The sequence below is a fragment of the Plecotus auritus genome (assembly GCF_963455305.1).
Source record: "Plecotus auritus genome assembly, chromosome: 2".
In the NCBI taxonomy this organism is placed as follows: domain Eukaryota; kingdom Metazoa; phylum Chordata; class Mammalia; order Chiroptera; family Vespertilionidae; genus Plecotus; species Plecotus auritus.
In genome coordinates, this window is record NC_137771.1 from 33,973,586 (window position 1) to 33,994,789 (window position 21,204).

Below are 21,204 nucleotides of genomic sequence, written 5' to 3' on the forward strand. Positions count from 1 at the left end.
ATATAATTTTCCAAGAGAAGATACAGTCTTCTCTAAGCAGGAGAAGGAAGTAAGGGTACTCACTCCAGAGTGAGGACTACATTTGTTACCCTTGTAATTAGCTAGTTATTGATAATAGAGAGGAGTGAAAAGAAGGCCAGAAATTATAAGCATGTCCATCAGGGCAGCCTCACCAGGAAGCTGCAATTTCACATTCCAAGGAACCACCAGTCCATTCCCTGCAGATCATTGGGGGAAGGGACTGGGCAAAGGGAGAATGCACAGTAAAGTGGGGGTGGGGTGACATAGGAGAAAGACTAACACGGTGGTGCTCAGGTAGGCTAAACAGCCATCTCAGAGGGTGTACTGCTTCTTGCATTGCCCTATAGTCCTAACAGTTAGGGAAGGTGCTTGCCTGTCAATCTTGCCTGGAACAAAGAACGACTAGAGGGAGTAGAGCCACTGCAAGCATGGGAAATCTAAGAAGGTTAAAATCCGCAGACAAAGGAATTCTATCTCTTGCTCCCCTTGCTTTGCTCCTGCTTCCTTGCACTTCTCCATGTTCCCTCCATCACCATGTGGCCCTAGAAGCCACATGGCCCATGGCCACGTGAACCCCACACGCAATGAACTGCAGCTGGGAACACAAGCTAAGCTGGCCTGATGCTAGAATGGACTGTGCAAATATGGAACAGAGGCTCCGGGCAGTGACTTTAATCCTAGCCCTGCTGAAGACACAGCTGGACGTTTTCCTTGGCGGGACGCAGGGAGATGGGACCTTGGAAACTCAGGGGTCTAATCCCACGCAAAAATAAATATCCCTCATTCTCCCACGTGAGTCTCAGAAAATTCCTTTTCTTGTGACACTGCAAGAAGCCCACTTCCACCAGCAACAGGTGGGGATACAGAGAACACCCCACTGATAATGCATTGGTAGTTCTATAGAAAGAGATACAGTAAAGATATATCCAGATACAGAGCCTAAGGTTTACCCAAGTGGGGAAGGGAGAAGCAATAACTTCAATTAAATATTAAAATGTTTTTCTTACCAACACTGTAAGACAGTCAGAAAATCAAAAATTTTTCGAGAAGTCATCACTTCATCTAAACTGTATTCCTTTTGAAACTGGGAATACCTAAATGCAAAACAAGTAGTTATAGAATGTTAGGGAGCAATTACAATTTTTTTATTGAAGATGTTCTGGTCTAGAAGTTAAAGAGAGAATAATATGTAAGTATTCTTTTCACAACCAAAAGATGGGCTTTTATAAACAGTTTTCACCTTTAATAAACAAGTCGTTTGAATTGAATTTTTTAAAAATCCTAACTTCAAAATACCATATGCAGTACAACAAAAAATTTGACTAATTTTTGTCCTGAGTTACCCTCATGGAGCTTCTAAAACCTTTGGAATTTCCTGAGTGATATAAGTGTCTTTGTTATGCTAATAAGGTGATTCTTGTGGGCCTCTTATTGGGGGGGCGGGGGCGGCATCCACAGGGGTCTGCTCACCAGAAAGAGAAAGACTAACCTTGTGAATACAGGGTTGGGACTTTTCAGCCAGTTTGACCCCAGGGAGAAGAGGGGGGCAGGAGTTTGAGTTTAATCATGTGGCCAATGATTCAATTGAGGATGCCTGCATTATGAAGCCCCAATAAAAACTATGGCCACTGAACTTGGTGGAGTTTCCTGGTTGGTGAGCACCAAGATATACGAGGATGGTGATATGCCCTCCATGGGGGAGAGTGCCTGGAAGGTCTGCATTAAGAACCCTCCTAGACCTCACCATCTATGTGCCTCTTTATCTGGCTGTTCCTGAGTTGTATCCTTTATTTTTTATTTTAAATATATTTTTATTGATTTCAGAGAGATAGTGGGAGAGAGAGAAACATCAATGATGAGAGAGAATCACTGATTGGCTGCCTCCTGACACGCCCCACACTGGAGATGGAGCCCATAACCTGGGTATGTCCCCTGACCAGGAATGGAACCATGACCTCCTGGTTCATAGGTCAACATTCAACCACTGAGCCATGCCGGCTGGGCATGAGTTGTATCCTTTATAATAATAGAGATGCTCCTAAACTTATAATGGCGTCACATCCCAATAAACCCATTGTTAGTTGAAAATATCATACATCAAACATGCATTTAACCCACTGAACATAATAGTTTAGCCTAGCCAGTTTCTACTGAATGTGTATTACTTTCATACCACGGTTAAGTTAAAAAATCGTAAGTCGGAGTTGGGAACTATCTGTACTGTAATCATAAACACAGCATTTTCCTGAGTTCTGTGAGTCATTCTAGTGAATTATTGAACCTGATAGGGTCATGGGAACCCCTAATTTATAGCTAGTTGGTCAAAAGTACAGATGGCCTGTGAACCCTACTTGCGGCTGGTATCTGACCTGAGAGGGCAGTCTTGTGGAGGACTGAGTCCTTAATTCATGGTATCTGCATTAACTCCAGGTGGTTAGTGCCACAACTGAACTACAGTACACCTAGATGGTGTCAGACAAGTTGGAGGTTAAAATAGAATACCATTTATATTTCCTGGAGAATTATAAAACACTAGTTCCTTAAACGCAAAATTAAATGACTTGCATTCAGCTAACTTTTGTGGTGATGATATTATGCAATTCTGTCTAATGATATTCTTAAGTAAATAGACAAAACCTATAATAAACTATTCTTCAAAACACATCTCCTTTCTGCCCATGTCTCAGTGGCTAAGCATTGACCTATGAACCAAGAAGTCACAGTTCAATTCTCTGCCTGGGTTTTGGGCTCCATCCCCAGTGTGAGGCATGCAGGAGGCAGCTAATCAATGATTCTTCTCTCATCATGGATATTCTATCTCTCTCCCTCTCCCTTCCCCTCTAAAATCAATAAAAATATATATTTTTTAAAACACACATTTCCTTTCTGATCACTGCAAAGAAAAAATTTACTTTTATCCCCTCTGGCTCCTCCAACAATATAATCAGATGGTTTCAGATATTGCTCTGGTGAAAATAGCAGCAGCAATAAACCCTATAAGGGAGTTTCTAAAAGTAAACTTCAATTTATGTGGAATAAGCAATTCAAATGTTTAGAAATACAGCTCATGTAACCAACATCTACATGTCTGCACCTTTGCTTCTAAAGTTAACTTTGACTATCACCAACTTTCAAAAAATACCTTATTTGTGCCAGATCCTGTGCTAAGCACTGGAGACATAGACATAGTCATTACTAAGGAACTCAGTCTGAATCCATGAAAACAAATATGCCATTTTAATACAATGCAATAAAAGCCACAATAGAAATGTTATACAGGATGTCATGGGAGTACACAAGATGTGCATCAAACCCAGATATAATGTAGAGGGCCGCCTGGGAAGGCACATGGGCATTTCTTTAAATTGTTGTCAGCTGAGCCCGAGGCGACTGGCAGAGCCTTGTCTTGGTTACGCCCTCCCCAAGAAGGCAGGGGGGGGGGGGAGGAGGCGGGGGGGGGGGTTATCAGTACTGACTTTTTACCTTTGTCCAGGTGCCAGGGAGCGGGCTTTGATATGTAAATCCAGGCAAGCACCAGGAATACTAGGGCCTACTCAAGAATGCAAATAAGCTCCTTTGATCCTAAGTTTTGGTGAGACCCCCTGGTATTTGGGAGTATAAAATAAACTTGCTGCGTAGGCTCGGGGTCCCAGCCTCTCTATCAGAGAGGATGGCATCCCACCTGGCTCCCAGCTTTGTTTCTATATTTCTATCTGGTCTCCTTCTTTCTTTTATTTCTTAATCCCCAGCTCCTCCACTCAGAATCGGACCTGTTCCTTTTCCATGCTGACACGGAAAAGAGAGAACACCTCTACATTTGGCGCCCAACGTGGGGCCGCTGAGTACGGAGGCAATAAGCGAGGGGGTCACTCCTAGAAGTGTGTGCACCACAGATTAAAGGAATAAGGTAAGAAGAGGAGTGGATTGTTGTGAATTGAATTGAATTAGCTAGGTGTAAAATATGGGTAATCCTCAAATGTTAAAACTATGCTCAAAGCTCAAAGATGCTCTGTTAAGCGTAGTCAGATTCTTGATTTCTTAAGTTTTGTTGATGAACCGTGGGAAAAGGTCAGAAAGCAGTTGCGTGACCGATACTCAACAGAAGGTCCAGAGAAAATTCCTATTCCTACTTTAATTCTTGATTCAGCACAGGAGAGTTTAAGAATGTCTAAGTGGAATGTGGCCACGGCCTTTCATTTTTTTGGAGGCTAAATCTACTTGTAACCAAGTAGAAAAGAATTAAAGGAATTTCTCAGCAACTGCCAATAATTCTTTATCTTAAAAAAATTTTTTTTTCTTTCCTTAAAAATAAAAATAAATAAAAATTGAAAAAATAAGTAAAATAAAAACAGTAGATGCCAGACCACCACTGAATTCTTCCCCCAAAGAAAGAAGGAGGTGGGGGAAGTGAGATATGTGGCAATCCAATATGGACACCACTCCCCGAGAAAGCCATTTTAAAAGGCCTCATCTTCGCCATTTTTTTTTCTGGCTAGTGACTTAAAGCTTCTACAAATTCATAAATGCATCAGGGATTTCTGTGCACATGTAAAGGGAAAGGCCAGTTTAAAGACACAGTGCATGCAACTGTCCAGTATTTTGACATTTTAGATAAGAGTTTTTGAGCTGAGCTTAACCTTTTACTGTGTACAGAATAAAAACCCGAGACTGTTTTTAGCCTAAGAAAGATGGCGGATATGAAGGGGGTGGGGGAGGAATACAGGCTAGTTTCCCAAGGCAATCTAAAGTAGCTCTTTTGAAATTTCCCGCCCAGAGGCAAGTAACCAGCAGGAAGTAGATAGCAAGTTTACATGTGAATAGCTACGGGTTTGCTTCTTGACTTCCCCAGGAAAATTGTGACCGTTTTGAAAGTTAGCTGCTGGGCCAGGCCTATCGGCTGGAAACTTAAAAGAACTTGGAAGTTTACTAAATCAAATGATAAAAACTTAGATATAAATGTATTGAAATGATATAATACTGAAATGTTGATCTGAGTATGCCTAGTATGAAGTCTAGAGGATAGAAGTTAATCTATTAATTGAATACGCCTTATATTTTATTTGAAATGTATCCTTAAAAAAATGTAAAAGTATTATTGATTTGAGAAATGCTATCAGAGAGGATGGCGTCCCACCTGGCTCCCAGCTTTGTTTCTATCTTTCTATCTGGTCTCCTTCTTTCTTTTATTTCTTAATCCCCAGCTCCTCCACTCAGAATCGACCTGTTCCTTTTCTGTGCTGACACGAAAAAGAGAGAACACCTCTACATATAAGAAGGAGCTTCCTCTATAAAATTAAGTAAATAGAGGAAGTAAGAGAGAATTCCTGGCAAAAGGATTAGCACATGCAAAACCTCTTGAGGTGAAATAGTTCACTGAATCTAGGGCATGACGTTTGGGAGGCAATGTGGAGGCAAGGTAAAGAGATGGGGAAAATGAGCATTGAGATCTTGCTCCCCTGCACATATCCTTAGTTTGGCTTAAATATACTCTTACAAAATTAAAAAAAAAAAAAGATGGGAAAGAAGAAATGAATGAGGATCAGATTATGAGAGGACAATATATGGTGTTTACATTTTATACTGAAAACAATTAGAAACTACTAAAGGATATTGAGCTGGGAAATGACATAATCAGACTTGTATTTTTGAAAAGGGATAGTAAAAAGGCAAGTTAACCAACTAAGAAATTGAGGCATTAACTACAGCAAGAAAAAATAAGGAGCTAATGTACAAAATTGGAAGTAAAAGATGGGAGAAGGAATAAATTCAAAAGATAGTATGGAGGTGGGATTCTGTTCATCCCCAAATCATTTGCAACTCACATGGGACACTGAGGGAGATGGCAAAGTCAAGGACAACTTTACTATCAAGAATAATTAGGTATATGTTATATCATTCACATAGATGAAGAGTACTGAAAGGAAACAGGGTTGAGGGGAAATGATAAATTCTCTATGAACATGTTGGCTCTGAAGTATCTGTGGCACAAGTAGGAGAAAGTTACAGACACAGGTCTGAAGGCTCAAGTGGCATGGGTTATCTCTAACACTATACTACTTATCACATATTCTCTCTGCCTTTCATTATTCTTATAACTTGTAAGGAAGCCCTTGAGAACAGTTTCTTAGTTCAACCTTCTTAGAAATATATAACAGGATATCTCTAAGGACTGGTCAGCAAACACAGAATTCTCTTTCTTCACTAGCCAAACAAAGCAAGAAGTTAGCACCTGAAATTTCTGAGCCAAACCTAGAAATTCTTGGCTGTTTCAAAGAGTTTTAAATAGTAAGACTCTGATCCAGAAATAACATTTGCCTACTCAACAAAATTGAGAACTTATAAAATGTAATGGAAGATCCATGCAAACAAGGTACTTATCTGTCTTATTCATTGCTGCATCACTAGCCGCTAAAGCAATGGCTTGCACATGGTAGGCTACAGAATACATACTATCGAGTGAATAAAATTCCCTTAGAAGAATGCTGTAATGAGTGGATAAATGAAAGCCTGCTTAGACACTGGGTTAAACAAGAGAAAGACTGGGAAGCTTTGATTCCCTGGGGAAATCAAGAGCTGCTCTTTGGAGCCTCAAAGCCAAGAAACGGCACTGCTGTGAATTCCTCAGTATGTTGGTACAGTTCCTTACAAGTTTCAGGAAATCCCAAGGATTTTAATGTTTCTCCAAGTTCTAAGGAACTTAGCTCTAGACTATCTTTGTTGACTTAAGACTGCTCATCCTAATTCTACTATTCAGTAAAGGCAAAGTTTTATTGAGTGTACATTATGCTCCAATACCCTGCTCAAAAATTATCATCAGAGGAGGAGAAAGACTCATAAATAACTAATATGATACAATGTGAAGCATTGTGAGGCAATGAAGCTCATGAGAAAAAATCCTATCTTATAAAAGAGAAACATGCAAATTGACTGTACCTCAGCCACGCCCACAAGCCAATCAGGAGCGAGTATGCAAATTAACCCAACCAAGATGGCGGTTAATTTGCATATCCAGGCGCAGAGGGAAGACTGAAGACAGTGTAGAAGGAAGCCAAGCGCTGCAGAAGGGAGCGAAGCTGAGGAGAAGCAAGCAGGGCGGCGGAGAAGGGAGGGAAGCAGGTGGGGTGGCGGAGATGGGAGGGAAGCAGGCAGGGCAGCGGAGATGGGAGGGAAGTAGGCGGGGCAGCAGAGAGGGCCGTAGGAAGCCCTATTCTTGCAGGAATCTTCCTGCAACGGGCCTCTAGTAATTAATAAGGTATTAAGAGAAGCAATGCTATTTGGGTTGTGACTTGATGGATAAGTAGATTGTCTGTTTCACCAAACAAAAGAATGGAAGAAGCATATACTGGGTAGAGCTAACAGCATAAGTAAAAACACAGAAGCAAGTCCTAAATAGTACATTTAGGAAAAACCAAGTAATCTGGTGAGGCTAGAGACTGGGAATATCCAGGAAAGTAGTAAGAAACAAGACTAGCAAAGTAGAATGGGGCCAAATTATAACAGGCTTATTATGACATGAAGGAATTTGGATTTTATCATAAGTAATGGGAATTCTCTAAAGCTTTCACAATACCCTTAGATATTCTACAAAATACCCTTCAATCTAGAGCATTGAATTCAATATTCGTTAGTTAGATATGATCTAAATTCAAGCATCAATTTTAAAGTAGCTGAATGAGAAGAACTAGCAGCAGCAATGAAGTACTAGGAATATGTGAGAATAATCTATTTATGGTATAAAATGTTCCTTATTGTGGTTTTATGTGTATTAAATATGGCAAAATTTGTTTAATAATTCAGAAACAATTTACTGAGCAGTTATTATATTCCAAACTCTGTGCTAAAGATAACAGATGACTCTTCCCCTCAAAGAGTTTAAAATCTAGAAGAAAAATACAAACATTATTTTGCTACTACTTAGAATGATTCTGAGCAAGTTACCTAATTTCTGTAAGCCTCATTTTCCTCATCTATACAATGGGAACAAAAAGGTCTACCTTATAGGATCCTTGAGAAGATTAAATGAATATGTACATAAAAGTATCTAACACAGTGACACAGAGTTGGCATTATTATTTTATTGCCTGGTCGTATTGCTTTTGTATAGATTCTAGTTATGTGGCACTAATTCAATTGTCAGTGAGCCAGTTTTATTTAGCAACCATTAAGTACATGCTATGTGTCAGGCATTGTGTTAGGCACTAGAGGATTCAAAGATTAATGATCTGTGTAATACACATGATGTAATTTTACTTCAAATTATGTTTTAGGATATGAATAACCATATTACTTTACCAGAGTAAGAGTTCATGACAGTAGCATAATTAAAATACATTATTAAAGTTGCATGTTATATAGCAGGATAACCCAGATTTTCACTGTATTTCATATATCTGAAATACTTACGGGTTATTAACTGAGTGTTTATGATTTTTCCATCCAATTTTTGCAAAGTGTTCAACTTTAGTTCCTGTAGAGAAAGCAAATATCTATTAGTGACTTAATGTTTTTCTACTACTTGTGAGCACATGTTACAATGGATATTCAGTATCCTGCTAAATATTTCTATATTTTCCCTTGCACAGATATCAGGATTGAAGATGTCAACATTACTCCCTCAATAAATATTTCTTAATCATAAACTTGGGTATATTTAATGAGTTGAATCAAATAATAGGCATGCGGGGGGGGGGCAAAAATAGGTATACAGTTGTTCTTATGGAAAATAATACAATAATTAATAAATAATAATACAAGAATAAACTGTTTCATGTACTCACAACTGTATAATATGAAAATAATTCAAACTGGCCTATTCTATCTACTATAACTAGTGTCCAAGTTCAAAAACTAGAAAATATAGCCTGGACCACATTGGTTTTAAGACAAAAAAGCACTGCTAGCAATTTTTCAGGAAGTCTGCAAAACATCCCAATGCCCCTAGATGAAGTGACTTTTACAGCTCACACTATGCTCCAGGGCCTGCTCTTCTTCTTTCCTATGATAAGATAGAAGGGTCTTTTGAGGAGTTACGTCCTAACAAGAAATGTGTATGCTTTTCAAATTCCTTAACAGAAAGTTTAAAGAATATGTCAAGAAAGCAAAAGCAGGCACATTAATGAGGTAAAATTTGTAAAATGAATTGAATTCTCCTCTGAAGCTAGAAAGACCACAGAAGAGAAAAAGTCGACTGACTGGAACTAATAATGTTATGTTAAAAATGTCACAGTAGCCAAGCCAGTGTGGCTCAGTGGTTGAGCACCGACCCATGAACCTGGAAGTCACGGTTCGATTCCCAGGCAGGGCACCTGCCCGGGTTTTGGGCTCAATCCTGGTAGCGGGGGGTGCAGGAGGCAGTCAATTGATGATTCTCTCTCATCATTGATGTTTCCATCTCTCTTTCCCTCTCCCTTTCTCTCCCTGAAACAAAAAAAAACAAACAAACATTTTTTAAAATGTCACAGTAATATGGAAAGTCCTCAATTCTGTTTTATCTCTATCTTCTCTGTCAAGGAGAATGATCTTCAGAGCAGAAATAACATAAATATAATTGAGCCAATCTTCTCTCAATTCTAATTTTAAAAAGGGAATAAGGTAGATTCCATTCCACACTGGTGACTTCATAGCAATAAGAGTGGTTATCAGGAGGCAGCCACAAAGAACAAGCCACAGCATATTAATATCTTTTTTATTGGACTGATGAGAAGATTAAAGGAAACATGGTATCTGGATATCAGCAAGACAATTAATTTTTAGGACATCTTTTGGGATAAGATAAGGAAATACTGTAGTGTGGATTTCGGTTTTTTCTTTTGTTTTTGAGGGGGCTTTCCTTTTTGGTGTTGCTAAAAATATAAGGGTTCTTCTGTCACGTTTAGATAATACTGGCTTAAACAGAATTAAATGGATTTCTTTACAGCAAGATATTAGGAGCCTTTACTATTGCTCCAAATTATGTATTAAGACTGCTCAACAGGGGGTTAAAATATGAATCAGTTCCCTGACTAACTGACTCACATTATGGAGCATTTTATGAGCTTAATATCCCATGGAACACACACTGGGAAATGACAGACATTGATTAATGACTATAATCCTAGAGAAAAATATCTAGTGCTAACTAACCACTAACCTGATGTGATGAGTGCATAAATGACGCCTGGTGAGACAAGTTAAATAAGAGAAAGACTTGGAAGCTTTGATTCTCAGGAAAGCCAAGAGCTGCTCCAATTAATATTTCTACCAAAAACTGGATTAGAAAATTAAAAAGGCACTCTCACCAAACCTGAAGATGGGAGGGACCACTACAATGTTAGATCCAAATGGTCTTCAACAAAGTTCATCAATGAGGCCATCACTTACTATCCTATTTGTTCCCCACTACCCACAAGTATATTACCTTGTTTTATTTTCTTCACAGGACTAGTAATTATCTGAAACTATCTTAGTTTTTTCATGTATTATTGTCTCCCCTACTAGAAATTTAAGCAAAAACCTCAACTCTCATCTGTTTGTTTATTGCCTGAGGATGAATGCATTAATGTACCTAATTCTTTTTTCCTCCTCAATGTCCATGGCGGTCTGATTTTGCAGTTTCCTACCACCAAAGAAATAGAGTATGTTTCCCTATCCCTTGGTTGCAAGTTTGCCATGTGACTTGCTTTAGTTAACAACTAAAGTCTCAAAAGGACTTGCAGGTTGCAGATTACTCTCTGGTGCTTCTGCTTTCACCATGAAAAGAATATGCCAGGGCTGGTCCTCTAGTCCCAGGTGGAGGAGGTGAGACATATGACCCAGTCAAATAAGACTAGAACAGAGCCTGTAACCAACCTCCAGTCATATGATTAACCCAGACAAGAAGAGCTGGCTCCCAGCTAATCTAATAAATAATTGTTGTTTAAAATCACTGAGTTTTGGGGTGGTTTATTACACAGCAAAATCTGACTGACATACTGCTATATTCTAGTGCCTAGAACAGTGCCTGAAATATGAGAGCTCAATAATGTTCTAAGTGAATTATTTAATTGAAAAAGAAATGGACAGGGAATAGCCAAAGAGGTAAGAAAAACCAGGAGAATGAGGTGTCACAGAAGCCAAGATAAGAGAATTTTTTTAAAGTGATCAAAGGGTTTAATGCTTCTGAGGTCTATTCAATCAGGTTTGAAAAGTATTTACTGGATGTGGCAACATGGTGGTCAATGGTAGCCTTGAGAAAGGAGGGAAGCAAGATTGGAATAGACTTTCCAAATGGTAAGAAATCAGCACAAAAAAGAAAATTTCTATAGCCAAAGACTAGCAATGTTTCTTTATCCAATCCTACCATTCTTCCTTGAAGATTTTTTTCCTTTTTGATTCCTTATTTTGGCTATCAAACTTGGTATATTTTCCCTACAAAGAATAGGAATACTGGTCTGGTTGGCATAGCTCAGTGGTTAAGCATCTACCTATGAACCAGGAGATCATAGTTCAATTCCCACTTGGGACATATGCCCAGTTGCAGGCTCAATCCCCAGTGTGGGGCATGCAGGAGGCAGCTGATAAATGATTTTCTCTCATCATTGATGTTTCTCTCTCTCTCTCTCTCTCTCTCTCTCTCCTTCTCTAAAATCAATTAAAAAATAAAATAAAAAAAAGAATAGGAGTGCTGGACTTTCAAGCATGAAAATTTTCCTTCTTATCTCACAATACACAACAAGGCACTGGTTCAGAGTCATACAGTGAAAAATAAAAATCCTATCTGTATTATCCCATGCTTTAACTGGCTAAAACAGGCCAATTATTGACCATCAGTCAAAAAATTAATATGTTTACCTACAAAAGAAAAATCAACCATGAAAGTTAAATCTCATAAAATACTATGGAATGACAGATGATAATGTACTGAGTATTAATTTGACAGCCCTGGCTGGTTTGGCTCCGTGGATAGAGCGTCGGCCTGCGGACTGAATGGTCCCAGGTTCGATTCCAGTCAAGGGCATGTACCTTGGTTGCAGGCACATCCCCAGTGCGGGGTGTGCAGGAGGCAGCTGATCATTGTTTCTCTCTCATCGATGTTTCTAACTCTCTATCCCTCTCCCTTCCTCTCTGTAAAAAATCAATAAAATATATTTTTTTAAAAATAAATAAATAAAATTTGACAATAAAAACCTGTTACTAAGAATAAAATTTGTACTAGAAACAAAATTTCACTATATAAACCTATTACCAAGAGCAAGCTTTGAGTCTCATTATTCTTTTCAAACTAATTTATAGTCCACAAATAAAGCAGATAAGATTTATATTAGTTTTCCTATTTCAATTTCTGATTTCAATTTCTAGGTACTTCCACTATGATGTCCTATATATAAATATGTTCTCTAAAACTAAGTTCTATACAGACTATTTTTTCAACTTAACGCAAAAACAATTTTATATGTTGTATATCCTGGCACACTCCACAGTTCCTTAGTAAACACCTGCTGTTTCTCATCACATCTATATAACATGTATACAACATGTACTAACCAATAAGCCATAAAGTTTTTTTTAACATACCATATTTTTCCATGTGCTCTCTTCCAGCACCCCCAAACATCTGAGGAGCAAATGGTGCAGAAGACAATTCATACTTATTTATCAGGACCTCCATATGTTTATCAATTGGATTAGTCCTGTTTGCAGAGGACTAAGAGAGAGGAAAAAACAAAATTTAATAAGCAGTTGACATGATAATGTCTCTTTCAACTATTACAGTGTTACTAAGACATTTGCTTATTCTAAGTGCAATGTAAACAAAAAATGGACAATGTGAATAATATCAGTCAGGAAATACTTTGAACAAAAACATGGAAAATAATCAAATGACCAAAGAGGTATAATTCTTTCAAGAAACATTTATAAAGAACCTCAGGCCCTAACCAGTTTGGCTCAGTGGATAGAGCGTGGCCTGCGGACTCAAGGGTCCCAGGTTCGATTCCGGTCAAGGGCATGTACCTTGGCTGCGGGCACATACCCAGTGGGGGGTGTGCAGGAGGCAGCTGATCGATGTTTCTCTCTCATAGATGTTTCTAGCTCTCTATCCATCTCCCTTCCTCTCTGTAAAAAATCAATAAAATAAAATAAAATTTAAAAAAAAAGAATCTCAGCTTAGTTCGTATGGCTCAGTGGTTGAGCATTGACCTATGAATCAGGAGGCCACGGGTTTGATTCCTGGTCAGAGCACATGCCTGGGTTGCGGCTCAATCCGCAGTATAGGACATGCAGGAGGTAACCAATCAATTACTCTCTTTCATCATTGATGTTTCTATCTCCCTCTCTCTCTCTCTCTCTCTCTCTCTCTTTCTCTCTCTCTCTCTCTCTCTCTCTCTCTCTCTCTCTCTCTCCTTTCCTCTCTAAAATCAATAAAAATATTTTTTTTAAAAAGAATCCCATATGTGCCACTCAAGGTGAATAAAACAGATAAAGTCCCTGCTCATCTGGCATTTACATTTGAGAGGGAGAGGAGTTGAAAGGTGATGAGGAAAAAGTAAATAATCCTATATAATAAAGATGTAATATGCAAATGGTCGTTACTCCGTGAAGCCTAACAACCGACAGTGTTAACGACCAGATCACGGATCAGCAGGAGGGCGGGGCAGCGAGCTACAAGCGAGCAGCAGTGAGCTACAGGAGGGGGCAGGGCAGTAAGCTATGAGGAGGACGTTGGGGGGCGCGGAGGGAGCTACAGGAGGGCAGGGCAGCAGGCAGAGAGCTCCTGGAGGGCTGCAGCGAACTATTGGTGAGCTACTGGCACACGGATTCGTGCACAGGACTACTAGTTTATATATATAAAACCCTAATATGCAAATAGACCAAACAGCGGAACAACCGGTCACTATGACATGTGCTGACGAACAGGGGGCACGCACGGAACATGGCAGGTGTCAGCAGCAGGCAGCAGAGCGCAGAACATGGCGGGCATCGGCTGCAGTGGGATGGTGGAGCAGGTGAGCAGGGGAGCCAGACAAAGCCATGGCACCAGTCACTGTCATTGGGGCGAGCCTCTGGTGGTTACTGAAAATTCTTTGCTCCTGCGTACCACGGTCCACCCGGCATCCACTGCTGGGGCCAGAGCCGCCTCTCACACCAGCTGCCAGTGGCCGGCAGCTGCCAGCCCCAATTGCCCCTCAGGGCTTCTCCACCTCCTCCTGCTCCTGGGGGGTGATCGGGGCCGACAGCCGCCTCTCACACCCACTGCCACTGTCGGCCCTGCTTGTACCCACTGCTGGTGCCGGCCCCGCTCACAACCGCAGCCAGCGCTGGAGCCGCCACTTGCACCTGCGGCCAGCGCCCAGCACCAGTCCCAATCACCCCTGAGGGCTTCTCCATCTCTCCCTGCTCCTGAGGGGTGATCAGGGCATCAGCCACCACTCACACCCGCTGATGGTGCTGGCCCCACTTGCACCTGCTTCTGGCACCAGCCCCAATTGCTCTGCGCCATCAGCAGATGCAAGTGGGACTAGCGCCATCAGCATGTAGAAGTGGTGGCGGTGAAAGTGGTGCTGCCGGCAGACAGGGAATTGGGGACATGGAGGATGGGCTGAGACCCACCCTGTGCCCACTGCAGCCTCGCGGCCAACAGTTCCTTTCGTGCACTGGGCCCCTAGTAATGTAAATAATAATGCTATAAATAATAAATCTAAGACTAAGACAGGTAAGGGCTCAAATAAAATAAAAAATGAAAAAGAAGTTACAACTAATACAAGAGAAATACAAAAGATCATAAGAGACTATCTGTCAAGCCAGCATGGCTCAGTGGTTGAGTATCACGGTTTGATTCCCACTCAGGGCACATGCCTGGGTTGCAGGATTGATCCCCAATGTGGGATGTGCAGGAGGCAGCCAATCAATGATTCTCTCTCATCATTGATGTTTCTATCTTTCTCTCTCCCTCTCCCTTCCTCTCTAAAATCAATAAAAATCTATTTAAAAAATAATAATAATTTCTTTAAAAACGTATCTTTTGAATTTTTAATTATTTCACTTTCCTATAAATTCTATTATTTTTCTTTTCAGGCCAGTAGTGCCTCTTTTTGAAATTTCCTATACCCTTAAGATATTTCCAAGCTTGTCTTTTATTTCTTTAAGCATAGTAAGCCCGCCGAAATCTGAGTCCAATAAACCCAGTTTATGAAGTCTGCAAACATCATTGTTCACTGTGCCTCGTTCTCCTGGTCCTCACTGTGCCTCCTTCTCCTGGTCTCCCTGTGACTCCTTCTCCTGGTTCTCAGGTATGGTGCCTTGTTTTTCTAATGCTTGGCTTTCTTTGACTGCATGTCCTTGAAAATTTACTTGAAGAGTTCTCAAAGCCTAGAAGGAAGATGCTTTCCTCCAAAAGAAAATTTGCATTTGCTTCGGTCAAGTGCCTAGGTTACTACCATTCCGGAACCAATTTAGACTCAATTCATGGTTTGATGTTTCTTTGATCACCCAGGTAACGAGACTTTTGGCAGCAATCCTACATGAAGGATAGCCTATGGTTTATTAATTCTCAGTAAAAGGTTCTTCTGGAATTTTTTCCCCCTTTTCTTTTTCCTCCCTTTGTTCTGCTCAGTGCCAAGCAATTCTCCCTGTAATCTCATGAAAGTGGGGAAAAGAGGAAGTAGGGAAGGGGGGCAGTTTTACTTTGGGTTCACCCTTACCCAAAGAGTTTACCCCTACAGAGTCCCACTTTAATGTGGGGAGTGGATATTAAACTTCTGATATTGGAGAGGTCCTACGCTTTGACTACTTTCCTCTTCATTCTAGGGGCCATCAAAATTGAAGCTCATAGCTTCCTGATCAGCAAAGGCCTAAAGCAAATATTCTAGTTTATATTTTATTCAAGTATTCAGTAGGAGAATTGATTCAAATAACTTGGCTTACCAGAAACAGAGAAATCCCACATATTATTATCTTCAATTAGTTGAATAAAATTAATTTTTGAGTGAATAAATAAATGACTTACAATTTAATTAGATAAGTCCATCTCAAATTCAATAATCTGACCTCTCTGAATATCAGTTTCATCATTCACAAAATAAAGAGGTTGAACTAAATTATCTCGATCACACTTTACTGTTCTAAAATACCAGGATATGTGTGTACATATACAATGTTACCTTTTAGCTTTTGGGTTATATCCAGTCATTTAACAACTGTGCCAAATTATGTTTAATAGAGGCCCGGTGCACAAAATTCATGCACTCGGGGTGGAGGGGGTCCCCTCAGCCCGGATTGCGAGAGGATGCAGGCCAGGCCTGGAGACCCCACCAGTACACAATTGTGGCTGGGGAGGGATGTGGGAGGTTGGTCAGCTAAGGAGGGACCTTGGGAGGGCACCAGGCATGTCTGACCCATCTCACTCAGTCCTGATCTGCCAGACCCCAGCAGCAAGCTAACGTACCGGTTGGAGCGTCTGCCTCCTGGTAGTCAGTGCACATCATAGCGAGCAGTTGAGCAGCCTTATTATGTCATTAGCATATTACACTTTGATTGGTTGAACGGACAACCTTATGACTGGACACTTAGCATATAGGCTTTTGTTATATAGGATGTTGCTTATTTACAGGCGTTATTTATTGTAGTATGATGGGCAAAGCTTTTCTCATAGTGTCCTAACAACTCCAAAATAATAGTAAATGAGACGCACTGTTACTGAAATAGACCCCTTCTCCATCTTCTCAAACCCAAGAGCCAAGACACAATCTGCCACACCTGGAAAGAAAATAATTATTTTGAAATTTTTAATTTCCAGACACTCAACAAAATACATTAAATACTCCAATTTTAAAAAAATATGTCAATTTATATAAAATTTAAAAACATACTATAATCCTATAAATTTTTTAATAAGTGAAAAATTAGGGAAAATTCTTAAATGCTACTAGGTAAGAGGGAAAAAATCAAGAAAGTGTTTCATTCTTTCTTTGATCCTCAATGTTAATAAGACTTAATTAATGTGAAATATGTTTCAGTGAACAATAAATATGAATAAGTAATTTTGAATTTTAAACCATTACATTAAATACATTTATTTTAAAAGGAATCCTGATCAAAATATCAACAGAATAATTTTTGGAGGGTGGGGCACTTAAAAAAAATGATGTTCAAGTTCAACAGAACAGCAAAACAAGACAGAATTGACAAAAGTTGTCTTTAAAAAAGAAAGAAAAATAACAAGGCAGGGGGGACAGGGCATACTAGCATTGTCAAACAGTATGACACTATAAAGCTCCAACAACTAAAATACTGAGTATGGAGCAATAGTCAACAATCAGTCAGTGGAACAGAATAAAGGATCTAATAAAAGACCCTAGAATATTTGGAAATATAAAATATGATATATACTCAAGAGAACTGAAAGTCACACAAAAAACGTGTACACAAATGTTTATAGTAGCATTATTCATAATAGCCCAAAAGTGAAAACAGCTGATAAATGGATAAACAAATTGTGGTACATCCATACAATGGACTCTTACTTGGACAAAAAATGAAATGAAGTACAAGTAACATTCCAAAGAATGGATGAACTATGAAAACATAATGCTAAGTGAAAGCCACAAAAGGCCATATATCATATGAATCCATTTATATAATGTTCAGACTAGGTAAATCCACAGAGACAGAAAGTAGATTAGTGGTAGGAAGGAGCTGGGGGGAGAAGGAACTGGGGAGTGACTGCTAATGGGTACAGGGTTTCTTTTTGGTGTGATGAAAATGTTCTAAAATTAGATAGTGGGGATAGTTGCATAAATCTGTGAATATATTAAAAAACACAGAATTGTATACTTTAACAGAGTGAATTTTATAGTCTATAAATCACATATCCCTTTATAATGTATTATAAAGCCATCCCTCAGATGATCGAATGAAGACATGATGCAAGGGGATCAATAAACCCACATCTATTTCAGTGCACTAAACTAATAAGCACTACTCACCACCCTGAATCAGCTGCCGAGCCATAAACAAAGCTGTAGAACCAGTAGAACAGTTATTGTTAACATTGATTATAGGAATTCCAGTCAGCCCCAAACTGTGATAGATAGCCCTCTGCCCAGAGGTAGAGTCACCTGTATAGAAAAAGAAATTAAAATTTTAATATATGCAGCATGGGAACTGTGGAGTTGCAACACAATATAATACCACATTATGATTTTCCAGTATTATTCCTTTGCCTAGTATATTACATGGACAGAACAATAAATACACTATTAACATGTTACTCGGAAACAGTTTTAACATTAAGCACCATCTACTCTGCAAATATAAAAATTATCAAAACATAGAATGTAGAAAAAAAACAACACAGAATGTATGTGCACTTCCTTCACACAATACAGTGATAGGAAAGTAGAGAAATGACCAAGTAATAGCCAAGCAATTCAATATGGCTAGGGCTACATAATTAAGGAACCAATATTTCATTTATACTGTTAGATACAAATCTTTAAAACTGTACCAAATGAAGAAAAAGCCATGATTTCCTCTTCATAGAAAGGTTCCACAACTTCAAAAAGTTTAAAACATCCTGTATGGTCTGGCTGGTGTGGCTCAGGGATTGAGTGTCGACCTATGAACCAGGAGGTATGGTTCGATTTCTGGTCAGAACACATGCCCAGGTTGCGGGCTCGATGCCCAGTGTAGGGCATGCAGGAAGCAGCCGATCGATAATTCTCTCATTGAAGTTTCTCTCTCTCTCTCCCTCTCCCTTCCTCTCTGAAATCAATAAAAAATATAGAAAAATAAAATAAAAATAAAAGATCCTGAGTGCCTGGGAAATCCAGAAAAATAGTGACCCAAGTTGAATACACATTTGACTACCTTTCCCAAGTAACATGGCCACCAATATGATGGGAACATCTGAAGGTACAGACTCTCCAGGAGTCTTCAAGGAAAACAGTAAGGTTCAGGACCTCCTTTTCAATAAATACACGGCATCTATTTGACCTAGTAAATTTTCCTTCAAGAATTTTCTTGATATCTTAAAACCTCAAGGAAAAGATCACATATATGCACAACTATTCATCTATAGTCTTGCTTATGATATAGCCTTTTATAATAACTAGAATTTAGAAATAATTTTTTTATTTTAGAGGGGGAGGGAGAGAGAGAAAGAAACTTTGATTTGTTGTTCCACTTATTTATGCATTCATTGGTTGCTTCTTGTATGCACCCTGACTAGGATCGAACCCGCAAACTTGGCACATTGGGAGGATGCTCGAACCAACTGAGCTACCAGGCCAGGGTAGAAATCATTTTACTTATTTATTTTTTAAACATTTTATTGATTTTTTACAGAGAGGAAGGGAGAGGGACAGAGAGTCAGAAACAGAAACATCAATGAGAGGGGAAATTCGATCAGCTGCCTCCTGCACATCAGCTGCCTCCTGCACACTCCCCACCGGGGATGTGGCCGCAACCAAGATACATGCCCCTGACTAGAATCGAACCCGGGACCCTTGAGTCCACAGGCCGACGCTCCATCCACTGAGCCAAACCGGTCAGGGCTAGAAATCATTTTAAATGGTCCAAGACAGGATATCATTACTACTACTAAATAAACTGTAGTAAATCCGCAAGACTGAAATATCACGCAATCATTGAAAATGCTAAGAAGAGACTGGAACATCCTAAATGTCCATTACAAGGGGGTAGATTGAATAAATTATGATATATCTATTCTATGAAATACTACACTATCATAAAAAAAGACAAGGAAGCTCTTTATGATATAACGTGGAATAGTTACCAAGAACTACTAAACAAAAACAGGCAAGCTACAAAATAGTGTATGGCCCGGGCTGGCGTGGCTCAGTGGTTGAGCATCAACCTATGAATCAGGAGATCACAGTTCGATTCCAGTCAGGGGCACATGCCCGGGCTGCAGGCTTGATCCCCAGTGTGAGGCATGCAGGAGGCAGCCAATATCAATGATTCTCTATTATCATTGATGTTTCTTCTCTCCCTCTCCCTTCCTCTCTGAAATCAATTAAAAAATTATATTAAAAAATTAAATCAAAATGGTGTATGCATTATGCTACTGTGTGTGTAACAAAAGAAAGGGGGAAAGGGAACTTACACACTCATGCACACTTGTTTGTATATACATATATTACCCCTGGAAAGATACACTAGAATTTAGTGAAATGGTTGTCTAATAAAAGGAAACCATGAGACAAGGAAACAGAAATAAGAGTGAGACTTTCCACTATATAACCCTCCACCATTTGTATTTTGCTATCATGTAAATATTTAATCTATTCCAGAAATAAAACCTTAATTGCAAAATGTTAATAATGGTATAAAAAAAGACTTAATGACATGGAAAATACTGAATATAGTAAAATGAGAAAAGCAGGTTACCAAAAAGTATGTATACTAGGACCTTATTTTCTTTAAGAGAGAATGCATTCATATTCACATATCAAAAATTAATGGTAGTAATTTCTAGATAATGGGATGACAAGTGACTTTTTATTTTATTAAATTTATTGAGGTGACATAGGTTAGTAAATTTATATAGGTTTCAAATATACAATTCTATAATACATCATCTGTATATTGTATTGTGTGTTGATTTTGTATCCTGCAATTTTACTGTATTTGTTGTTTCTAATAGTTTTTTTAGTGGAGTCTTTAGGGTTCTCTATATAAAGAATCATGTCGTCTGCAAAACGTGACAATTTTACCTCTTCATTCCCAATTTGAATACCTTTCATTTATTTCTCTTGCCTGATTGCTCTGGCTAGACTTCTAGTCCTATGTTGAGTGACAGTAGAAGAGTGGGCATCCTTGTCTTGTTTCTTATCTTACAGAAAAAGCTTTCAGCTTTTCACCACTGAATATGTTAGCTGAGGGTTTGTCATATATGGCCTCTATTATATTGAGGTACTTTCTTTCTACACCTATTTTATTTGAGTGTTTTAATCAAAAGTGGATGTTGGATCTTGTCAAATGCTTTTTCTGCAACTATTGATATGATCATATTATTTTTATTCTTTATTTCATTACTCTGGTATATCACATTGATCAATTTCTGTATGCTAAACCATCCTTGTGGCTCTGGAATGAACCCCACTTTACTGTGATATATTATCTTTTCAATGTGTTGTTGTATTTGATTTGCTAGTATTTTGTTTAGGATTTTTGCATCTGTATTCATCAGAGATATTAGTCTGTAGT

The 21,204-nt window shown here is 39.1% G+C and overlaps 1 protein-coding gene across 1 annotated transcript in view; it reads right to left on the minus strand.

Moving 5' to 3' along the window:
- The window catches only part of SCP2 (sterol carrier protein 2), a 125,910-nt gene that overhangs the window by 74,888 nt on the left and 29,818 nt on the right, over nt 1-21,204 (minus strand). Inside the window, exons 4-8 of the mRNA XM_080658018.1 lie at nt 17,961-18,092; nt 16,667-16,731; nt 12,553-12,682; nt 8,425-8,488; nt 1,029-1,115 (exon numbers count right to left, since the gene is read on the minus strand). Coding sequence (XP_080514144.1) covers nt 1,029-1,115; nt 8,425-8,488; nt 12,553-12,682; nt 16,667-16,731; nt 17,961-18,092 — 478 coding nt within the window. The remainder of the gene's footprint in view (nt 1-1,028; nt 1,116-8,424; nt 8,489-12,552; nt 12,683-16,666; nt 16,732-17,960; nt 18,093-21,204) is intronic.